The 18,856-nt window shown below is 42.3% G+C and overlaps 1 protein-coding gene across 10 annotated transcripts in view; it reads right to left on the reverse strand.

Moving 5' to 3' along the window:
- SPDL1 (spindle apparatus coiled-coil protein 1) overlaps positions 1 to 18,856 on the reverse strand; it is a 115,886-nt gene that overhangs the window by 22,808 nt on the left and 74,222 nt on the right. For 9 of the 10 annotated variants that reach the window (XR_012801809.1, XM_075601682.1, XM_075601679.1 and 6 more), the window contains 3 exons: positions 14,977 to 15,080; positions 13,881 to 14,068; positions 11,740 to 12,085 (listed from right to left, as the gene is read on the reverse strand). Coding sequence is in view for 9 of the 10 variants with exons in the window: in XM_075601682.1 (XP_075457797.1) it covers positions 11,740 to 12,085; positions 13,881 to 14,068; positions 14,977 to 15,080 (638 nt within the window). In the remaining variant the exon portion in view is untranslated. Of the gene's footprint in view, positions 1 to 9,614; positions 10,748 to 11,739; positions 12,086 to 13,880; positions 14,069 to 14,976; positions 15,081 to 18,856 lie in introns of those variants that run through there. The other variant, XM_075601683.1, reaches the window with a different exon arrangement.

Raw genomic sequence — 18,856 nt, forward strand, 5'->3', positions numbered from 1 at the left:
TGACACAGGGAGAGGGAGGGTGACAGGGAGAGGGGGGGTGAGAGGGTGACACAGGGAGAGGGTGAGAGGGTGACACAGGGAGAGGGTGACACAGGGAGAGGGAGGGTGACACAGGGAGAGGGAGGGTGACACAGGGAGAGGGTGGGTGACACAGGGAGAGGGAGGGTGACACAGGGAGAGAGAGGGTGACATGGAGAGGGGGAGGGTGACACAGGGAGAGGGTGACACAGGGAGAGGGTGACACAGGGACAGGGAGAAGGTGACACAGGGACAGGGAGAAGGTGACACAGGGACAGGGAGAGGGTGACACAGGGAGAGGGAGAGTGTGACACAGGGAGAGGGAGAGTGTGACACAGGGAGAGGGAGGGTGACACAGGGAGAGGGAGGGTGACACAGGGAGAGGGAGGGTGACACAGGGAGAGGGTGACACAGGGAGAGGGTGAGTGACACAGGGAGAGGGAGGGTGACACGGAGAGGGTGACACGGAGAGGGTGACACAGGGAGAGGGAGAGGGTGTTTGACCCAGGGAGAGGGAGGGTGACACAGGGACAGGGTGACACAGGGAGAGGGACAGGGTGGGTGACACAGGGAGAGGGAGGGTGACAGGGAGAGGGAGGGTGACACAGGGAGAGGGGGAGGGTGACACAGGGAGAGGGGGAGGGTGACACAGGGAGAGGGGGAGGGTGACACAGGGAGAGGGTGACACAGGGAGAGGGTGGGTGACACAGGGAGAGGGTGGGTGACACAGGGAGAGGGAGGGTGACACAGGGAGAGGGAGGGTGACACAGGGAGAGGGAGGGTGACAGGGAGAGTGGGAGGGTGACACAGGGACAGGGAGAGGGTGACACAGGGAGAGGGAGAGTGACACAGGGAGAGGGAGAGGGTGACACAGGGACAGGGAGAGGGTGACACAGGGAGAGGGAGAGGGTGACACAGGGAGAGGGAGAGGGTGACACAGGGAGAGGGTGACACAGGGAGAGGTTGGCACAGGGAGAGGGTGGCACAGGGAGAGGGTGGGTAACACAGGGAGAGAGAGGGTGACACAGGGAGAGAGAGGGTGACACAGGGAGAGGGAGGGTGACACAGGGAGAGGGAGGGTGACACAGGGAGAGTGACACAGGGAGAGGGAGGGTAACACAGGGAGAGGGAGGGTGACACAGGGAGAGGGGGAGGGTGACACAGGGAGAGGGGGAGGGTGACACAGGGAGAGGGAGAGGGTGACACAGAGAGGGTGACACAGGGAGAGGGTGACACAGGGAGAGGGTGGCACAGGGAGAGGGTGGCACAGGGAGAGGGTGGCACAGGGAGAGGGTGGCACAGGGAGAGGGTGGCACAGGGAGAGGGTGGCACAGGGAGAGGGTGGCACAGGGAGAGGGTGACACAGGGAAAGGGTGACACAGGGAAAGGGTGACAGGGAGAGGGAGACACAGGGAGAGGGAGACACAGGGAGAGGGAGACACAGGGAGAGGGAGAGAGGGTGACACACACTCTCACTCAGACAAACTCACACTCACACACACAGTCTGTCACACACACACAAACACTCACCCGCAAGGCAGGGGGTCTCACATGGCAGCAGTGGGGCCTCCGCACGGCAGGAGGGCCTCCGCACGGCAGGAGGGCCTCTGGAAGGCAGGGGGGGTCGCACATGGCAGCGAGGGCGCACAGCAGGAGGGCCTCTGCAAGGGGCCTCGCACCCCCAAGAGGCGGACGCCGACGCCCTGATAGAATGGAGAAGGGCCGGTAGGGGATTTCCCCTGCTTAGAGCAGGGAGAGGCTCCGGTTAGGGGATTTCCCCTGCTTAGAGCAGGGAGAGGCACGCGTGGGGTGAGGGGGTGTCACGGAGGCCGGGAGAGATTGGTGTAAGGGGGGTGGGGGGGGTGGTGGTGGATGGCCCGATGGGAGGGGGTGGTGGAAGGCCCGATGGGAGGGGGTGGTGGAAGGCCCGATGGGAGGGGGTGGTGGATGGCCCGATGGGAGGGGGTGGTGGATGGCCCGATGGGAGGGGGGGGTGGATGGCCCAATGCGAGGGGGTGGTGGATGGCCCGATGCGAGGGGGTGGTGGATGGCCCGATGCGAGGGGGGGGGCGGATGGCCTGATGGGAGGGGTGACAGATGGCCCTGCAGGGGCCTGAGGCAGACAGGCGCGGAAGGGGCTGGCTGCCGGAAGGGGGAGGAGTGGAAGAGCTGACGAGGGAAAGTTGCTGAGAGGCGGGGGAGGAGCGAGATAATCTCCCCAACAACATGAACCCACCTCCGGCTTTTTTTTTGTTTTTCTCCAGTGCAGGAAAAACAGCAGCGCGAGCACGGGAAATTTAAAAAATACACGTGTGCTGCTTGGGCCAATATTTACTCGCCCGGGGGTTAAATCCACACGCCCCGGGCGTGTAAATGTATATAATTGTCGAACACTGTATATATGTATATATGTATATATATATATATATATATATATACAGTATATATATATATATATATATATATATATATATATATATATATATATATATATATATATACACACATATATATACACACACATACACACTATCAAAAACAAACTGAACTGGCGTATCATCCGCCACCCTTTTTTCAACTTGTACTTTAACGGAGGATTTTTTTAAAGTACTTTTGGGCAATAACCTGCACTACAGAACTCAGCTCAACCTATATTTACCTGAATATTCAAAGAAATTAAATGGCTACAATCAACCTCATTCAAGAAGACAATAAATGCACAGAATGTTTGCCATGAAGAACCCATTTTTTTTGCCCAGAGACTTCCCTGGTCAATACTATTCGAAGCACGGATCAGACTAGCACAGTCCCTTTGCTTTTAATGTCAGATGTAAAGTGGGTTACATCCAAATCTATATTTAATGTAACCTCGGCTTACCATTCAATGAAGTAGTAGTGTATCACATTAAAGGCTAGAGTTCTTTATCAGAACAATACGTTGTTATATTTTTATTCCACCAACATAAAACAATTATTCATATACTTTAGTAGATGTTACAATACACAAGATTTTTTCTAAACAAAAAGTGTCTAACAGGTTTTTTAACAATGAAAAATAAATTTAAGAGCAAAACACTAAGGCTTAGTCCACTAAGTCCATAGAGACTTCAGCCGTGCGGAGGCTGAGGGAAAGCGGGTGCTTTCCCTGGCCTTAGTTTGCGTGCCGCCCGGGGGCGTGTCGGGGGGCGGGACAGTGATGTCATGGAGCTGGTTCGCCCTCATTGGGCGAATCGCTCACGTGACCGGCCCTGCGCTCCTGTGATCGCTTAAAATGAAAAAAAAAAAATTTGACGGCTACGCTTACGCACGCCTGCGGAAGCGTGCGCGAGCCCCTGCTAAAGCCGCTCTCAATGTGGCTGCAGGGGCTCACTACCAAGCGTGAGCGCTGGTCAGTGTTGACCATGCCCGCGGCCTAACACAGCCAGCATCCAATAACAATACAGTTACTTTGCTTAAAGCAAGTAATTTTAATAAATTAGGTGTCTGTTACTTACAAATAGAAATATGTGGTAACTTTCATATTTTATTTGGAAAATTAGATCAGTTCAATGACGGAGATGAATATGCATGTCAATTTAATTCAATATGTGTTCATGTTTGAATAGTGAAACCACAACAACAGTGTTTTGCTTATAGCAGATTTGTTCAGAAGGAAATATCGTTCAGATTAGATCAACATATCTACAGGTATCTGATCAAGTTGGATAAGTAAAATGGCATTTTAAAGGAACTTTTTCAGTACCTGCACAGTGACTGGATACAAGTGAAATGTGTATGGGCAAATATTATACTTTTGGTTGCTGATGTTTTAGGTGCAAATATTTCAAAGTAGTTTATTTTTATTTTTTAAACACCAAAACCATACATACACTAGATCAAAATACAAAATGTAAAAGTTAAAATAACACTGTATAAAATATTTGAGGTAGATTCACAGTGTTTTGCAGGTAAATATCTTCACAGTGCAAAATCAATTTTTGGATGGAAAATGTCATTGGGCAACCATCACTTACATTTATTGGAAACAAAATTAAGTTAAACTGTAATTAACGTGTTATACACACATTTTCTCTGGAATCAAAAATTGTGCTTCACTAAAAGCAGGCTACATAACCTTTAAATGTAGCCTTAAAATCTGCAGGTCTTTAACGTGTCCTACTGGACAGCGTCTTACAGTAATCTCTAGTTTTAAATCTCCCTATGCCAGGGTTTACCTAGTTGTAATTAGATAAAATATTACTACATCTTTTTAGTTTAACATTGCTAAAAAAAAATAAGGTTAGTCTTAAAAAAAAAAACAAAAAAAAACCCAAAGCTGCAACAGCCATATCATTAAGCAGACATCTACCATAAAGGCACCTTCCAACGACTGAAGACACCTTGCAGCCCATTCATGTCAATGGACTGCAAGGTATTTTTTCCAGTGCCAGAAGGTAGAAAACAGCTTATATATGGGTCAATATATTTTGTTCTATATTTCGGTGCGATCTACCGAACTTCAAAAATGTCAATGTATCCCAGTCACTTGGAGCGGTTTGTGCCTTCAGCTAATGCGGCCACAGTACACTACAGTTGTTTTCACTTACAGATCATACAAAATTGGTTTCAGGTAAAAAAAAATCTAAATCCACTAGGTTTAGACTGAGTCACAGTGATTAAGCTCTATGGATTCTTTCTGGAATACATGTTTATACTGTAGCTATCCTAATGCTTGTTGAGACTTTTGAGTATAAATTTGAATTTAATTTTACAATTCTGAAAGAACTAGCATGGTAGATAGCGTATGCATTAAATACCTGAGTGTTTTTATTTTATTACAAATTAAAATATCACTTGTGAGCACATTCACATGTCTCAGACAGGTCTGCAAACCTGCTTTTCACCTTTATCTCTTAGCATACAATGCTTCCACTGGAGCCCGGGATTCTGGGAAATGACATGCAAATGTACACACGGTCTTACCTTTTTCTTCATGTGCACTTTATTGCAAAACTAATATACAGTAAGTTGCTACACAAGTATGACTAAAGTTATCATGTAGCAATAAAAACTAACTCCAGGTTAAAGAAACATTGTTTTACATCTATTGAAAAACAGTAGCCTTTACAGGACATGTACAGTATTAGGCTGAAGCCACAGTTACGGACACGTCACTGTAACCTATTTTTACATGAAAAGTTCAGTTACTGTAATTTTGAGATTGTGCATTGCTTTGTGCACAGCAAACTGACCAAATGTTGCTGTGGCACTTTCCTTATGCAATAAATATGTACTTTTGTAAAGAATATTATGGTGCAGCAGATGCTCTTCATCATATACTGTACTTTTCTTACCATTATTTTATTTCTAAATCTAACTGAACTGATTAAACGGGGAGTATGCTTTTAACGGCTTTTTCCTTCCATCATATTTACATAGATAGTTTTAATGCTACATTTAATTAAATCGAGCATATGGAACTTAATACCATCAACAATAAAACTGCACAGAATGTGTTTACAATTTTTCTGCAACTAAAAGTTGATACTTTCATAAATAAAATCCAAAAGCACAAGTGAACATGCAAGAAAACAGGGAATAGATTTGTCTTGGAGCTTTCACTAGTTGACTTGTTGTCTATGAACTACGGTACATACACATCACTGTCAACAGAAATATCCTACTTCTTGCAGGTGAAAAAAAAGGAAATCTAAAAATACTGCTATCTGTATCAATTGCCAACTTCAGGAAGAGGAACCCTCGAGAAAGGACAACTACCGAGAGTACATACAGAAAGGAGGAGAAGGACTGTACGAAAAGCATAGGACAAAGCAAGGGCACAATACCACGGTGAATAGAGAGACAGAGAGACAGAGAGAAGCAGAGACAGAGAGAGATACACACAAACACACCAGCAAATTACTGATACTCAAAAGAGCTGGCACATATTCTAATTATGTACTAGAAGCCAGCAGTTCTCCCGGGAGAGAAGTGAAAAGAAAGCAACACAAAAAAGAATCCCTTAGGGAGCACTCCAGTATATCCAAAAGTAAACAAAGTGTATTAACATAATTAAAAACAGGGGAAAAAATATAAAAGTGGTGGGGAACAAATCACTACCACTACTGGGGACAAAAACGCACGGAGGCAAGGAAAAAATTGTGGGGACAGAGTTGAAGACTGAAAGAAATGGAAAAACTGACAAGAAAAATAACATACAGAACCCAACTACAGCAAAAAAAAAAAAATGTGATGGTGAGGTGCTCACTAGGTATGACTAATATGAATACACGAGAACAGTGAACCTAGTTGCAAGCACTCTGACACCACTGATGAGAAATTTAAAATAATTTTAATGTCCAAAAACGAATATAAAATATACGGCTTTAAAAATAGAACAACAATATGTGGTGATTATGATCGATGTGTGAGCACTGTGTGAGTGCTCTCGATCAAATACTAATAGGAGTATGTGGAAAAGTATCCTACTACTGGGTTATCAAAATATATAGAGATAAGCCTAGTAAAGAGATGTCCTGGGGACAGAAACTCCTCTCTAATACCCCACGGGTAATACTGAACAGTGCGATAGTGTGCACTGAGTAAGCTGTCTAAATGAACAGCCCTACTCACAGTATAAATATATCTATCTAAGCACTTGTCCGAATAGACAGCACCAATCGCGGTGCAGATTCAAGCGCTGTAGACGCTAGCTCAGTAGACAATCCTCGTAGGCGTTCCGAACCAATTAAGCTCTAATTATTGATCTCCTATATAGGTGCTAATGGTAAGAGTACACCTGCGCCAAAATGCAAGGAGCAAAATGATGTTAGCAGAGTGAGCTAGTGGTCTGGAAACAGATGCTGATCAATAGTAAACTAGAGAGTTGAGGACGTAATCCAGAGTAACAAGTAACTGCAGAAATGTCAAACAGTTAAGAGCTAGTGTTCATAGGGGCTGCTCACAGTGCAATGTAAAAAACTCCTGACATTCATCCAAATAAGCAGCCCTGATCGCGGTTCACACGCTGTCTAATCTAGACAGTCCCAATACCAATGCAAATGCGCTGAAGATGGAAAATAGCATAGTAGTGGTGTATAGACAAATCATTCACCAGGAGTTGGTACTTATACGTACAGTCCCTGCATCGGCACAGATAATATCAATGCCGATGACCGCAACCTCGTTGTGGAGGCACTCTGTGTCTGATAGTGAAATGCTGTTAGGTGCAGTATACAGAAAAGTATCCCAGAGTGGCAATCGCATACATGGTCCTTGCATCGGCACAGATCATAAGATTATATCCGTACCGATGTCCGTGGGAGAGTGCTATTTAGAACCGGAGGACAGTGAGAAACAGCCCTGTTGTTAAAAACCGTGAATTGAGCCCATGGAGTCAGATGAACAAATAATCCCAAGTAGAAAGGCACTCTGCTTGGCTGAATAAATTCTGCAGAAGTGCTCGCCTCACTACCATCAAGATTTTCTTGTTTCGTTTCAAGCAATTCTTGCTGTTACATCTTGCATGTCTGCATAGAATGGTTTTGAGTGTTCATACAGTGTATCTTTGGCCTATTTACATGTATGCTTTGCTCCCCATCACTAGTATCCTTTAGATTCAGCTGGATACATTGTTACTAGGTTCAGTCCTCAGTTCTCTTTCTCATGTCAGTTTTTCCATTTCTTTCAGAGTCTTCAATTCTGTCCCCATGATTTTTTCCTTGCCTCCATGCACCCCCACTATTTTGTTACAAACGGGGACCAAGTCTAGGACACATGTTGATAGATGCAGACCCGACCAGAAAGTATTCTACACCAAAGACCTGGCTGGTTAAGAAACCAGGATCATTCCACTGTCATTGCTGTACCAACTGTCAGTTTATCCAACAGGGTGCGACTTTTTCTCATTCACACAGTGGTGTTGCCATCAAAATACAACACCATTTAAACTGCAAATCACGATTTGTGGTTTATTAAATAAAATGCCCCTGTGGATTATGCTATATTGGCAAAACAACACTTATGTTGAAAGAACGTATTGCCATACATCGCTCAACAATTCGAAAAGCGTTACAAAATATAGATGGCGATGAAGATTTCAAGCACTTACCAGTAGCCAGGCACTTTAAACAACATCGGCATACTCTGGCAACAATGATGTGTATGCCTATTTTTCAAGTTCAGCCCTTACCTCGCGGTGGAGATAGGGGAAAAATCCTCCTCCAACAAGAAACCAGATTTAGACTTAAAAACCATGGCATATTAAAAAAAAAAAAAAAACATAACTCATTGGCTTTCAACCACGTACAAAATATAACTTGCTTCTTTAGGAGAACAGGAAATAATATAATGAAATAATAATAAACCCCAAGATAACATTACCGGTATGTAACAAACCAATCGAATAAATAAAAATAAAATTGTCAATCCTGATTGGTGACTTTCAAATTGAATCTCATTTTTATGCTATGTAAAATTATACTTTTCCCTCTGTATTCACAACTATTGATTGTTAGTAGCAGCTGCATAAGAATAAGGTGGTAAGTTCCATTACTCCGTCAACAGACAGTGTATATTTCTAGGTTGGAAAGCCATAAAAGAAGTAGCAAAAAACTGTGCAATGTTTTTCGCTGCTATGAATAGTTTGTTGTAGGGCAGGGGAGCGAAATCTTTATTTCCCTGCGCCCCTGTCGTCTTTCCCCCTTTTCCTCGCGCCCCCCCTGCTTCAGACATCCTGGCGTCATGACGTCACCACGGCAAAGTGACGTCACATGACCCCGCCGCTTAATTAGATGCCGCATTGCCATGGCGACGCGTGACCAGGAGCGTCTGAAACAAGGTAAGTAGAAGTTTACAGAGGCCCTGCAGCACCCCCGGCATTAATTAAAATGTATTCGGGCCTCTGTAAACCCTGCGCCCCCCGCAGAGTCTCGCGCCCCACACTTTGCGCACTGCTGTGTAGAGTACAATAATGGTATAATCTTTTTACTGCAGCATGGTACATCTTGTTTGAATATGCAGGTTACCTTAGTGAAGGCAAGAACAGATAAAATGGTTTATTTGTAGTTTTGTCTACTGTATAACGTTTCAAACATGCAGGTTGGACAATCACTACTCTATTGAGAAAATTAGCAAAAAACAGGATGCTTTGCAAAAAATAAAATAAATAAATAAATATTGATAATTTATTTTCCACTTCAGTCTCAAACTAGTATTAGATATTGTCTTTTACATTAAGCCCATCTGCAATTGATCTGTGCTTAACTTCTACAACACCCTCTTTAGAAAATCCATCTGTTTTAATGTCCTTCACATGTGCTAATTAAGTTGCCTGGGCTGTACTTAAGTCAGTTGACATTATAGAGCTATAAAACCAGTCAGCATTGCAGCCCCATGTCAAGTGGCCCATTTAAGTGGCCAGCATAGCGGAGTTTAAAAGGAGTGAAAAAGTGAACAACACCTACTGGCCCTGAATCCTGTATTTGACCTACGCTGGAAAGGAGGATATCATCTATCCCAGACTGCACATCTCAACACTTATCTATTGCTGTCACACACATTTACCTTTCAAGCCCTGACCGTTCACCTGCTGTACAGACCTATCATCCTGGATGGCCCTCCGCCGCCTTAAACTAAACATGGCAAAAACAGAGCTCCTCATACTTCCTCCCAAACCTGGCCCTACTACCTCCTTCCACATTACTGTTGGAAGTACCATCATTCACCCAGTAGCCCAAGCACGCTGCCTAGGGGTCACACTCTACTCCTCTCTCACATTCGCCCCTCACATTCAAAACGTATCTAAAACCTGTCACCTTTTCCTCCACAATATAACAAAGATACACCCTTTCTGGTTACTCGACTGCTAAAATTTTGACTCGCCCCCTTTTTTCTCTTCCATCTCGATTACTGTAACCGCCTGCTGCCTTCCTGCCTCCCCTACAATCTATCCTAAACGCTGCTACCAGAATCACTCTACTCTTTCCTAAATTTGTCTCGGCATCTCCCCTGCTGAAATTACTCTCCTGGCTTCGCATCTCGCACTCAATTCTCCTCCTCACTTTTAAAGCTTTACACTCTTCTGCTCCTCCTTACATCTCAGCCTTAATTTCTTGCTATGCACCATCCCGACTCTTGCGTTCTGCTCAAGGATGTCTTCTCTCTACCCCCCTTGTATCTAAAGCCCTCTACCGCCTTAAACCTTTCTCACTGATTGCCCCGCACCTCTGGAATGCCCTTCCCCTCAATACCCAACTAGCACCCTCTCTATCCACTTTTAAGAATCACCTTAAGCCACACTTGCTTAAAGAAGCATATGAGTAGCACCGTGGCTAATACACTATACAGTACATAAAGCTTGGCCCCTTGCAGACACACTTACCTGAATGTCCTCCTACTGTCTTTGTATGTTCCCCCCACAGACTAGATTGTAAGCTCTTCAGAGCAGGGACTCTTCTATGGTACTTTTATGTCTGAAGCACTTATTCCCATGATCTGATATTTGAACTATTTGTTATTTATATGATGGTCTCCTGTATTACTGCTGTGAAGCGCACATTAATGGCGCTATATAAAGACATACAAACATACATTTGTTACCTATATTTTCTCTGTTAATTGTATAGATTCACAGTGTAGGTCCGGTAGTTTTGAATGATCTTGTAGCCTACCTGATAAATCTCAACTGCAACCCCCCAAACAAATTTGCAGTATTTGCACAGTATTGTAGATCAGTAGAGAAGTAATGAGTCTTTAAAAAAAAAAATAAATAAAGGTTTATTGCGTAATAAGCACGATAAATCATGATTTGGGTGTCAAATAATTGCCAATTTCCTGGGGTCATAGTACAGGTTATGAAATTGTTTGACCCCCATCTTTTTTTTTCTTTTTTTTAAACTTGCTGCAGTGAATTGCTATTCACTTAAAACCCCCATAATTTACAACTAATTAATCACCTAACAAGACCAAATCTATGAACAAGTGCATATTAGCATTTAGCTGTGGTAAATGTTGTTTGCAATGCAACTTCTTGGACAATAACCAATCCATTACAGCTCAGCTATAATACTTTACACCGGTTCCCCGCATTCTTCTACAGGCATCATGAGATATAGATAGATATATTTGTGGTAAGAAGTGCCAGTATTCTGACAAATTTGCGTTATTTATAGAAAAAACTGCCTAGACATATTGACGAAGCCACGGTAAATAATACTTTGAATACAAATGTTAGTATTGTGCATCTTATTCAATAACTAAAAATCTGAAACTTAAGAAATTATCAGAAATGTCCCCTTGTAGAATACATATATATATACACACATACACACACATATATATATATATATACACATATACACATTATATATATATATATATAATATATATATATATATATATATATATATATATATATGTATATATGTATATATATATATATATATATATATATATATATACACACACACACACACACACACACACATATATATACACACACAAACACACACACACGCACGTAACAGGGAAAGCTTAAAAAAAATTGTTTGTTAAAACTTCGTGATTCAAGGCTTTTTGAAAGTACTTAAAAATTTCAGCCGAGGCAGCCGGAGTGGAGGGAACACACTGTATGCAAAGCTTAAGAAAAACAGGAAGAAGCGAATAGCATAGTTGACAAACCGAAAGAAAAAAGATGTAGGTCTTTCTTGAATGCCTTGAGCAAGTATAGGAGAGGACACTGACCTGGATGAAGTAGAAGTTACAGGGCAGTCTTTTGGGTCTCTTTCATTTAAAGCTGGAGTTTCATTTTGATCTTCCATAATCCTCACTCTCTTCCGTTCCTTTACAAGTTGAACATTAATTGCCTTTTCCGGTTTTGAAGAGATAGATATATCTACTGGTCCTGTAATAGATACAGATTTTGGCTCCGATGAACGAACATCATCTTCTGCCAATTGTGCTGTACACAGATCTTCTACTTTAATTGTCTGAGAAGGAAGACCAGCGTTGTTACTACATGTCGCTTCGGATGGACAATCAAGTGGCAGTTGCTCCCTTCTTCGCTTCTGGGTTCGAATTTTAGCTATTTCTAGGGAAAGAATAAATAATTTAGTTCAACAAAAATCCTTTATCATTATTTAGTGCCCAGAGAAAAAACAAAAACAAGTGAAGCAGTTAGCACGAATTGTAATTTATCACATAAATCTGACGTTTTGGTTCCCAGACACACAGAAATGTTGGGTAGGATATATGATCAATAAATAGTTTATACTGTACAATGCTATCAATAATATCCAGTGTTGGTTTCTACATCATTTAGTTGTGAATTCATATTTTCATAGCCTGTTCATTCGAAATTGGTGAGCGTGCTATACATTTTTCATCTACTATTAACAAAGACAACAAATGAGACCTGTAATAAACTCAACACAATGTAATCCCTTATTCGTTATATGAGAGAATAGCTTAGTCTTCTAACTAGTTGGTGGGGTTAAAGCAGCATCAGGTCTGCAATGTCTACAACAGCTGTTCTGAAATATATGGGCCCATATTTACAAAACACTTCTATTTCATAAAACAACTGGCACCATAAGACACCAATGGACCATCCAAGTGAAAATATGGGCCTCCAGTTGTGTAATACTGCAGATATTACGATTCCTGGTGTAGATCTACAATCCAGCATTACTGGTCTCATTCATTAAACCGTAACAGCCATTTACGTCAGTTTATGGCTTAAAAGAACAGGTACCAGTAAGTGAATGAAGTTGTAATAGTGGATGGACTGTAAGGTGTTTTCTGGCAACAGAAGGGGCCTTCAAGAAATGCAGTTTCGTAAATCTGACCTAATGGGGTCTACCACACAACATGGCAGCATATACCAGGAATGTGTAATGAAACCTCATACTTTGGAAGAGGGGACTGCATGTGTGTGGGCCAAGCAGAGGGCCACCTCAATCTCCCCCCAATTGTATTTAGCATGTCTTAGAAGAGAGAGTGTGGCTGATTTTAGGCAGTAGTGTCATAGTGCGACTCCTTCAGATTTACAGGAACAGATTTAGACAGCTCCAATCATGATTTCCACTATGCCGGTGCCAACCTCTAAAACCAACAAACTGCAACTTTGTGATCTCACTAGTTGATTCACACTCTGAGACCCAGATGCACAATAGGGTGTTAAACTTTAGCCCACCTTTACTTCCATTCCTATGGGATCCATACGAATGGGAGTAAAAAGGTGTGCTAAAGCTTAGCATCCTTTTGTGGATCTGGGCTTTCGTTTCTTAAATTCATTTGGGCTGATGGAGAATACCCACTCAGCAATCAACTCATAAAATGATTTGCCCCACTCTAATAAGCAAGGACTAGCATCGTCAAGGTCTGATTTTTCGCTCATTTAAAAATTGATTTTTAAGAATCTTTTTATACTAAATAAACAGAGTCTGCTAAGGTAGGGCTGCTGGTGTTTTCCAACAGAGTTCCTAGTATAGACAACATTCAGACTAACTGCCAGCAAGTTATTCACAAACAGAAACTGTGACGAACATGCCTAGTGGTCAACCTGGATATGGGCATACTACCTCATATTACATAACTATTCTCCAGTAACAGTTATACACTAGGAGCCGCAAAAGGTTCAGAACAATATATTTTTTAAAAAGTAGGACTCCATTGATGGAAAGGCTGCTCTAGTGGTGGACCTCAGGGATCATCTACGGTAGGTACTAAACTAATGACAGGAATATGTTTAAAAATAAATCAAAATGATAAAAATACACATATTTGTCAAAAGTAATACACTTCACTTTTGGTCTATGGTGCGAATACCAATCAAGCTTTAACCTCGTGAACCAATACATAGTTTACAGATTTACGATGTGTACCGTCAGGTTCATATTTCATTTTGATCTCATCCAAACTGACACGAAGTTTCATATTTTCACTTTGTGAGAGCTTTAGATGCCTATCATTTGTATAAAGCTTTCGTTCCAACTCCAAGACACGCTGGCTCTCTGCTAAAGCTTTCATCCGTTGGAGAGATAAATCATCATTTATCTTTTCAATTGCCTTACTGCAAAGAAATATATACGTTAAGATTAAACACTCATTTCTATAATCTGATATGTGCATCATTCAATTTGTTGACTATGCAGTGTAATTACAGTAGCTTTAAATAATTTGTAATGAAGCTCCTGATATTTTATCTCTTCCTTATAGGTGTCAAATGTGAAAAGAATTGTAGTAAAGTGGTTAAATAAGGTTTGAAATCCTACTTTAAACTATTAAACATAAGACAGGACCACATGACCGTTACAGGAGACAAGGTCTATCACACCAGGGATCAATTCGCCAGACAGAAACAGAGTTAATAAAACTCATTTATTAGAAAAATAAATATCCACAACTATTTACAGTAAACACACACACACACACACACACACACGTTACCCAATAATCTGGGTGCAGGGACCTCGCTAAAGAGATGTTCCTTATTCTTTCTTCCTGCAGTGCCCTCTGCAGGTTCTCCAAGTTACCTCAGCTAAAGAACTCTGAACTCGCAGCTAAAGCTGAGCCTATCTGATCTAGCTAGGGGTCTCCCTCCCAACAGGTATTTGCAATATGACCAAGCCCCCGATTGGTGGGTGGAAATGCAACACAAATATATACATGCAAAGGAGTTACTTGGAAAGATCACATACCACTTTGCAACATTCCAGTGAACATAACATTAACCAATGGTTCTTGAAGTGCTGGAACCAGGCTTACAATACAGAGATCGATAGATACACCAACATAATACCAATGTATTACAGGTAGGGGTAATGGCAGTCTTGACCTTTATTAAAAGCAGTCACATTTACCCCTACCATTACAAATGATATTAAAAACGCAGAAACAGTAAAATCAACCCATTTTCCCTAGACACCTTCCCCAAAATCAATACCATAAAAAAAGTTTTAACAAAACATTGTAGCATACCTGGAATTCTCAAGCTTCATTTTAAGTAAATCCACATAATAAGTTTCATCATCCTGTCCCAAACCACCAGTACTACTGCTTGACGATCCATTTTCATAATTTTGCTGTAAAAGACAGAATCTGAACTAGTAGGACTCTAGAGACAATAATAAATTGGTATTATATTTTGCTCTGCTTCTAGTGTTGTATGTGCAGTCTGTAAAGAAGTCAAATCTTAGAATTAAGGAGTGGAGGACTGAATTAAAAGAAAATAAACAATCTTCTCACGAAAACTAATTGGAGTTATGCATTTAGTAATTAATCAAGTCGCACAAGTAGATCTATGTATGGCATGTGTAACCTCTAAAACATTGGTTATGTACACTGGCGACACACTTTATTCGAGCTCGGCTAGTCCCACGAATTCGGGTATACCCGGGTGTATTGAGGTTTGTGACTGTTTTCTGCCCGAGTGCATTGGGTTATTTTCCAGGCAGGGATTGAAGCATTTTATTCCCGCTGGCTGCAATACTGCACAGTATATATATATATATACTGCATTACAATTCATGAATTTATGCCATCTGGTAGACACGCGAAGCATTGCAGCCTATTAAATCCTAATCATTATCATTTAACAGATCAGCCGCCCGTCAGCCAGGCATGAACCCAGGCTGGGAAGGCAAACACAACGGGGCTTGTCAGAGGTGAGGAGCGGCGCATTCCAGGTATCTGCCAGGTACATACTGGGTATTTGCTCGAATAAAGTGTGTCGGTGCAGTATACTGCCATGATAATATAATGAGATATTATGGATCTTAATCCATATGGTGCTTCAGGGGTTAAACAGGAATAACTTGGGTTTGAAAATACAGCGTATTGGGTTTATGACAGGTCCAGGCTTGTCATGGGTGGGTGCTGCACATCAAACAGAACTTAATTGGGGGGTGGCGCCCTATCCTGGATGGCCAACTAGAAGTGACACGTGTTGGTAGAGGGTCGTAAACATTAAGCAGAGCTGACTATCAGCCTCAAAGCAAACACACAGTTTGTGAATAATCGTTGGTACATTCCAGAGAGGTGACCCACATGTTATACTTTCATTGAAGGACATTATTAAAATTAAGAATATCATGTGACATCATCTGCGAAACATACTAAGATTTACATGTGTGTATCCGTGGCACTGAGTAGCATATATTATTACAAACACGTCTGGTTTAGCAGGTACTGGGGCACAGATATTCCATTGTTACTCAGGTTTAGGGGTAAGACGGTCATGCTTAGTCTTGTTGCATCTGCCATGAGCACCTAAATGTATTAATGTAGCTCACGAATGTGTACGTATTACAGAAGGAAAATTATGAGGGTGTTTATATATTGAGACCGGATTCAAACTGTGATGGTGAGGGAGTAACCAGGCTTAATAATATAAGGTTCAGCCCACTTGGTTACCACTTATCCGTGTGTAAAAGGTCCTAGAGTGTCAGCTCTTGGACCCAACTGTCGTGTATGCATCTCTGAGACGGTGTAGAAATTATGCGACAATTCAGTATTTTGTGTTTTGCCTTTTCAGGGGTGCTGACAGCGGAGCTTGCGAGGCTGTGAGTTTGAGGGTGGGTTTTGCGGAGAAACTTCAATCAATCAGATTGTTGCTATGTAGCGGGGTTCCCGAGTTATGGGATACCCCAACGATGTACCCGGGAATCAGGTAAGATTCTTGGGCACATTGAAGCACAGTGCTCTGGCAAAATCCTACCTACCCTGGAAATTTTATTGCGACTCACCACCAGGGTTCCCTTCAGCACAAACTGGAAAAGTAAAGAGGGCACTAGGGATCAAGGTATCCTCAGAACGGTCCCGCGGTCCCTAACATAAGGTGGGATGTCCAGTCATGCCCAAGTCACTCTGAACCTGGTATAGGGATTCAGGGTGTGCTTCAGCCATGTTGGAAAGCTGGGAGGGTTTATTGTGTGGGTACAGTTAAAGTCAGGGTTGTGCAGTTTGCCAGGGATAAGGCTGGTAAGAGTAGGGAACATATATTCTTATTCTATCCCTGACACCAGACCAGAAGACTTATACCAGTTAAAACACAAAGACACATAAGCAGAGTATATTTTATTAAAGGTTTTTATTTAATAAATGTGAATGCTTGTAACATGGTATATGGGGCTGTGGGATTCCAAGTCCATGGTTCCGAGAGACCAGATGGCTACCAAGCATGGCGCCACAGTTCCAGGACTTTCATGAGTACCTCCCGGTCATTGGAAAGGGCTCCTGCAGTAGGTCGTTTGTTAACTTTTCGTTTAAAAGTAAGATGTATTTCATTAGCCCCGTTCCCAGTAAGTGTGTTTTCAGTGTAAATGGTGTTACTTTGTGTGTATGTCAAATGCTGGAATAAATTATAATTTATTTTACTGCTGTGTCTTGCTCAATCCAATGATCCCGGTAGGAAAAGGTGTTAATAAATCTGGTCTCCCGTGACACAAACATCATTTGTAAAGGGTTTTTTCTTTTCCTTCTGTCATAAAACTGTGTGTCTCGCAGCGGATTTTCAATGGTGGTGGGCTTAAGTTGTTGCAATGGGGAAAAGTGTACTTCAAGCTTAGAAAAGTTTATGAAAATCAGATTTACAGATGGGTATTTGGACTAAACATATGATCTCAGCTTCCTGAGCCAGCGACCTCTCTGGGAGATAACCTACGGCATATGGGTAATGTATAAGGTTTTCTGTTTTATTCTTTCATTTTGAGGAACTGTTCTGCATTTATTGCAATAGTTCTTGTAAACCCTTTTATGTAATCCAAGCACTGTATTTATATATATTAAAACATTTACTAAGTAATGCTTTGGTATCTGAGTGAACTGTTGCATGCTCTGGAGAGAGAATTTACATTTTCGGAAACATTTTGCTGCACGAATGTGTGTGTGTTAAAGTGGATAGTTTTTCTCCATCATAAACAGAGACCTGGGACCCTAGCAAATATTATTATTACAACTTTTATTTGCATTTCCCGGGTGGTGGAAGCGTATAGACATAATTGCAATTGAGTAAGGGGTTAATAGTAACTCATTGGAAGTACCTTTGCAGAGGAGAAAGGCGAGTTGACTATAGTAGCTGTGTGTATTAACCCTGATTGCATATCTAAGTCACATGCTCACTTGTGTGCTGTTTGTGACAGGTGGTATATGGGGACGGATTTCGGGGAGATGTTCCTCATTTCAGGAACCTTTGCGGAAATGGAAAGTGGGGAAGCCTGGGGGCTGTGTATTAACCCTTGTCCCCTATGCAGGTCACCTGCTCACAGGTGTTTTGTACAGGACATACATATTAAAATAAGTTAACTACAGCTGAACCCTGTTATAACGCGGTGCTTGGGAGTCCACATAATGCAACCGCGTTATAACTAAGATAGCAGATGCAAAAAACAAAACAAATGGCTGTTGCGATCAGGGGTTCTGTATCCGCCAGAGGGGTAGAGCTGGGATAACGCTCACCGCTATCCCAGACACGGCGTCACCCCCACCCCACACCGGATTTACCCGGAGGAGGGTGCTGGGGATCCAACACCACGGTGTGTGTGTGTGTATGTATATGAGACTCAGGTGCTCACGCTGGATGCATGCATGCAGTGATTGATAAGGCAGCTCCCTCCCCCATGAGGCTCCAGTTTCCATCATGGCACCAGTCCAGGAGAACATTCCCTAAAATGATTGGACTCTGTTCAACAATCTGCCAGCAGCCTAGACTACTGGTGAGAGAGAAACTAAATAAGAAACCTCCAGTGCATTAAATTGGCGGGAGTCTTGTAAATCCAATGACGTCTGTTTAGGACAGGATCATACCAGGTATTTGTTTGTTCTCCTAGTATATTGTTGTGCAAAAAATAGCAACTTCTAA

This window comes from Ascaphus truei, chromosome 5 (genome assembly GCF_040206685.1).
Source record: "Ascaphus truei isolate aAscTru1 chromosome 5, aAscTru1.hap1, whole genome shotgun sequence".
Classification (NCBI taxonomy): Eukaryota; Metazoa; Chordata; class Amphibia; order Anura; family Ascaphidae; genus Ascaphus; species Ascaphus truei.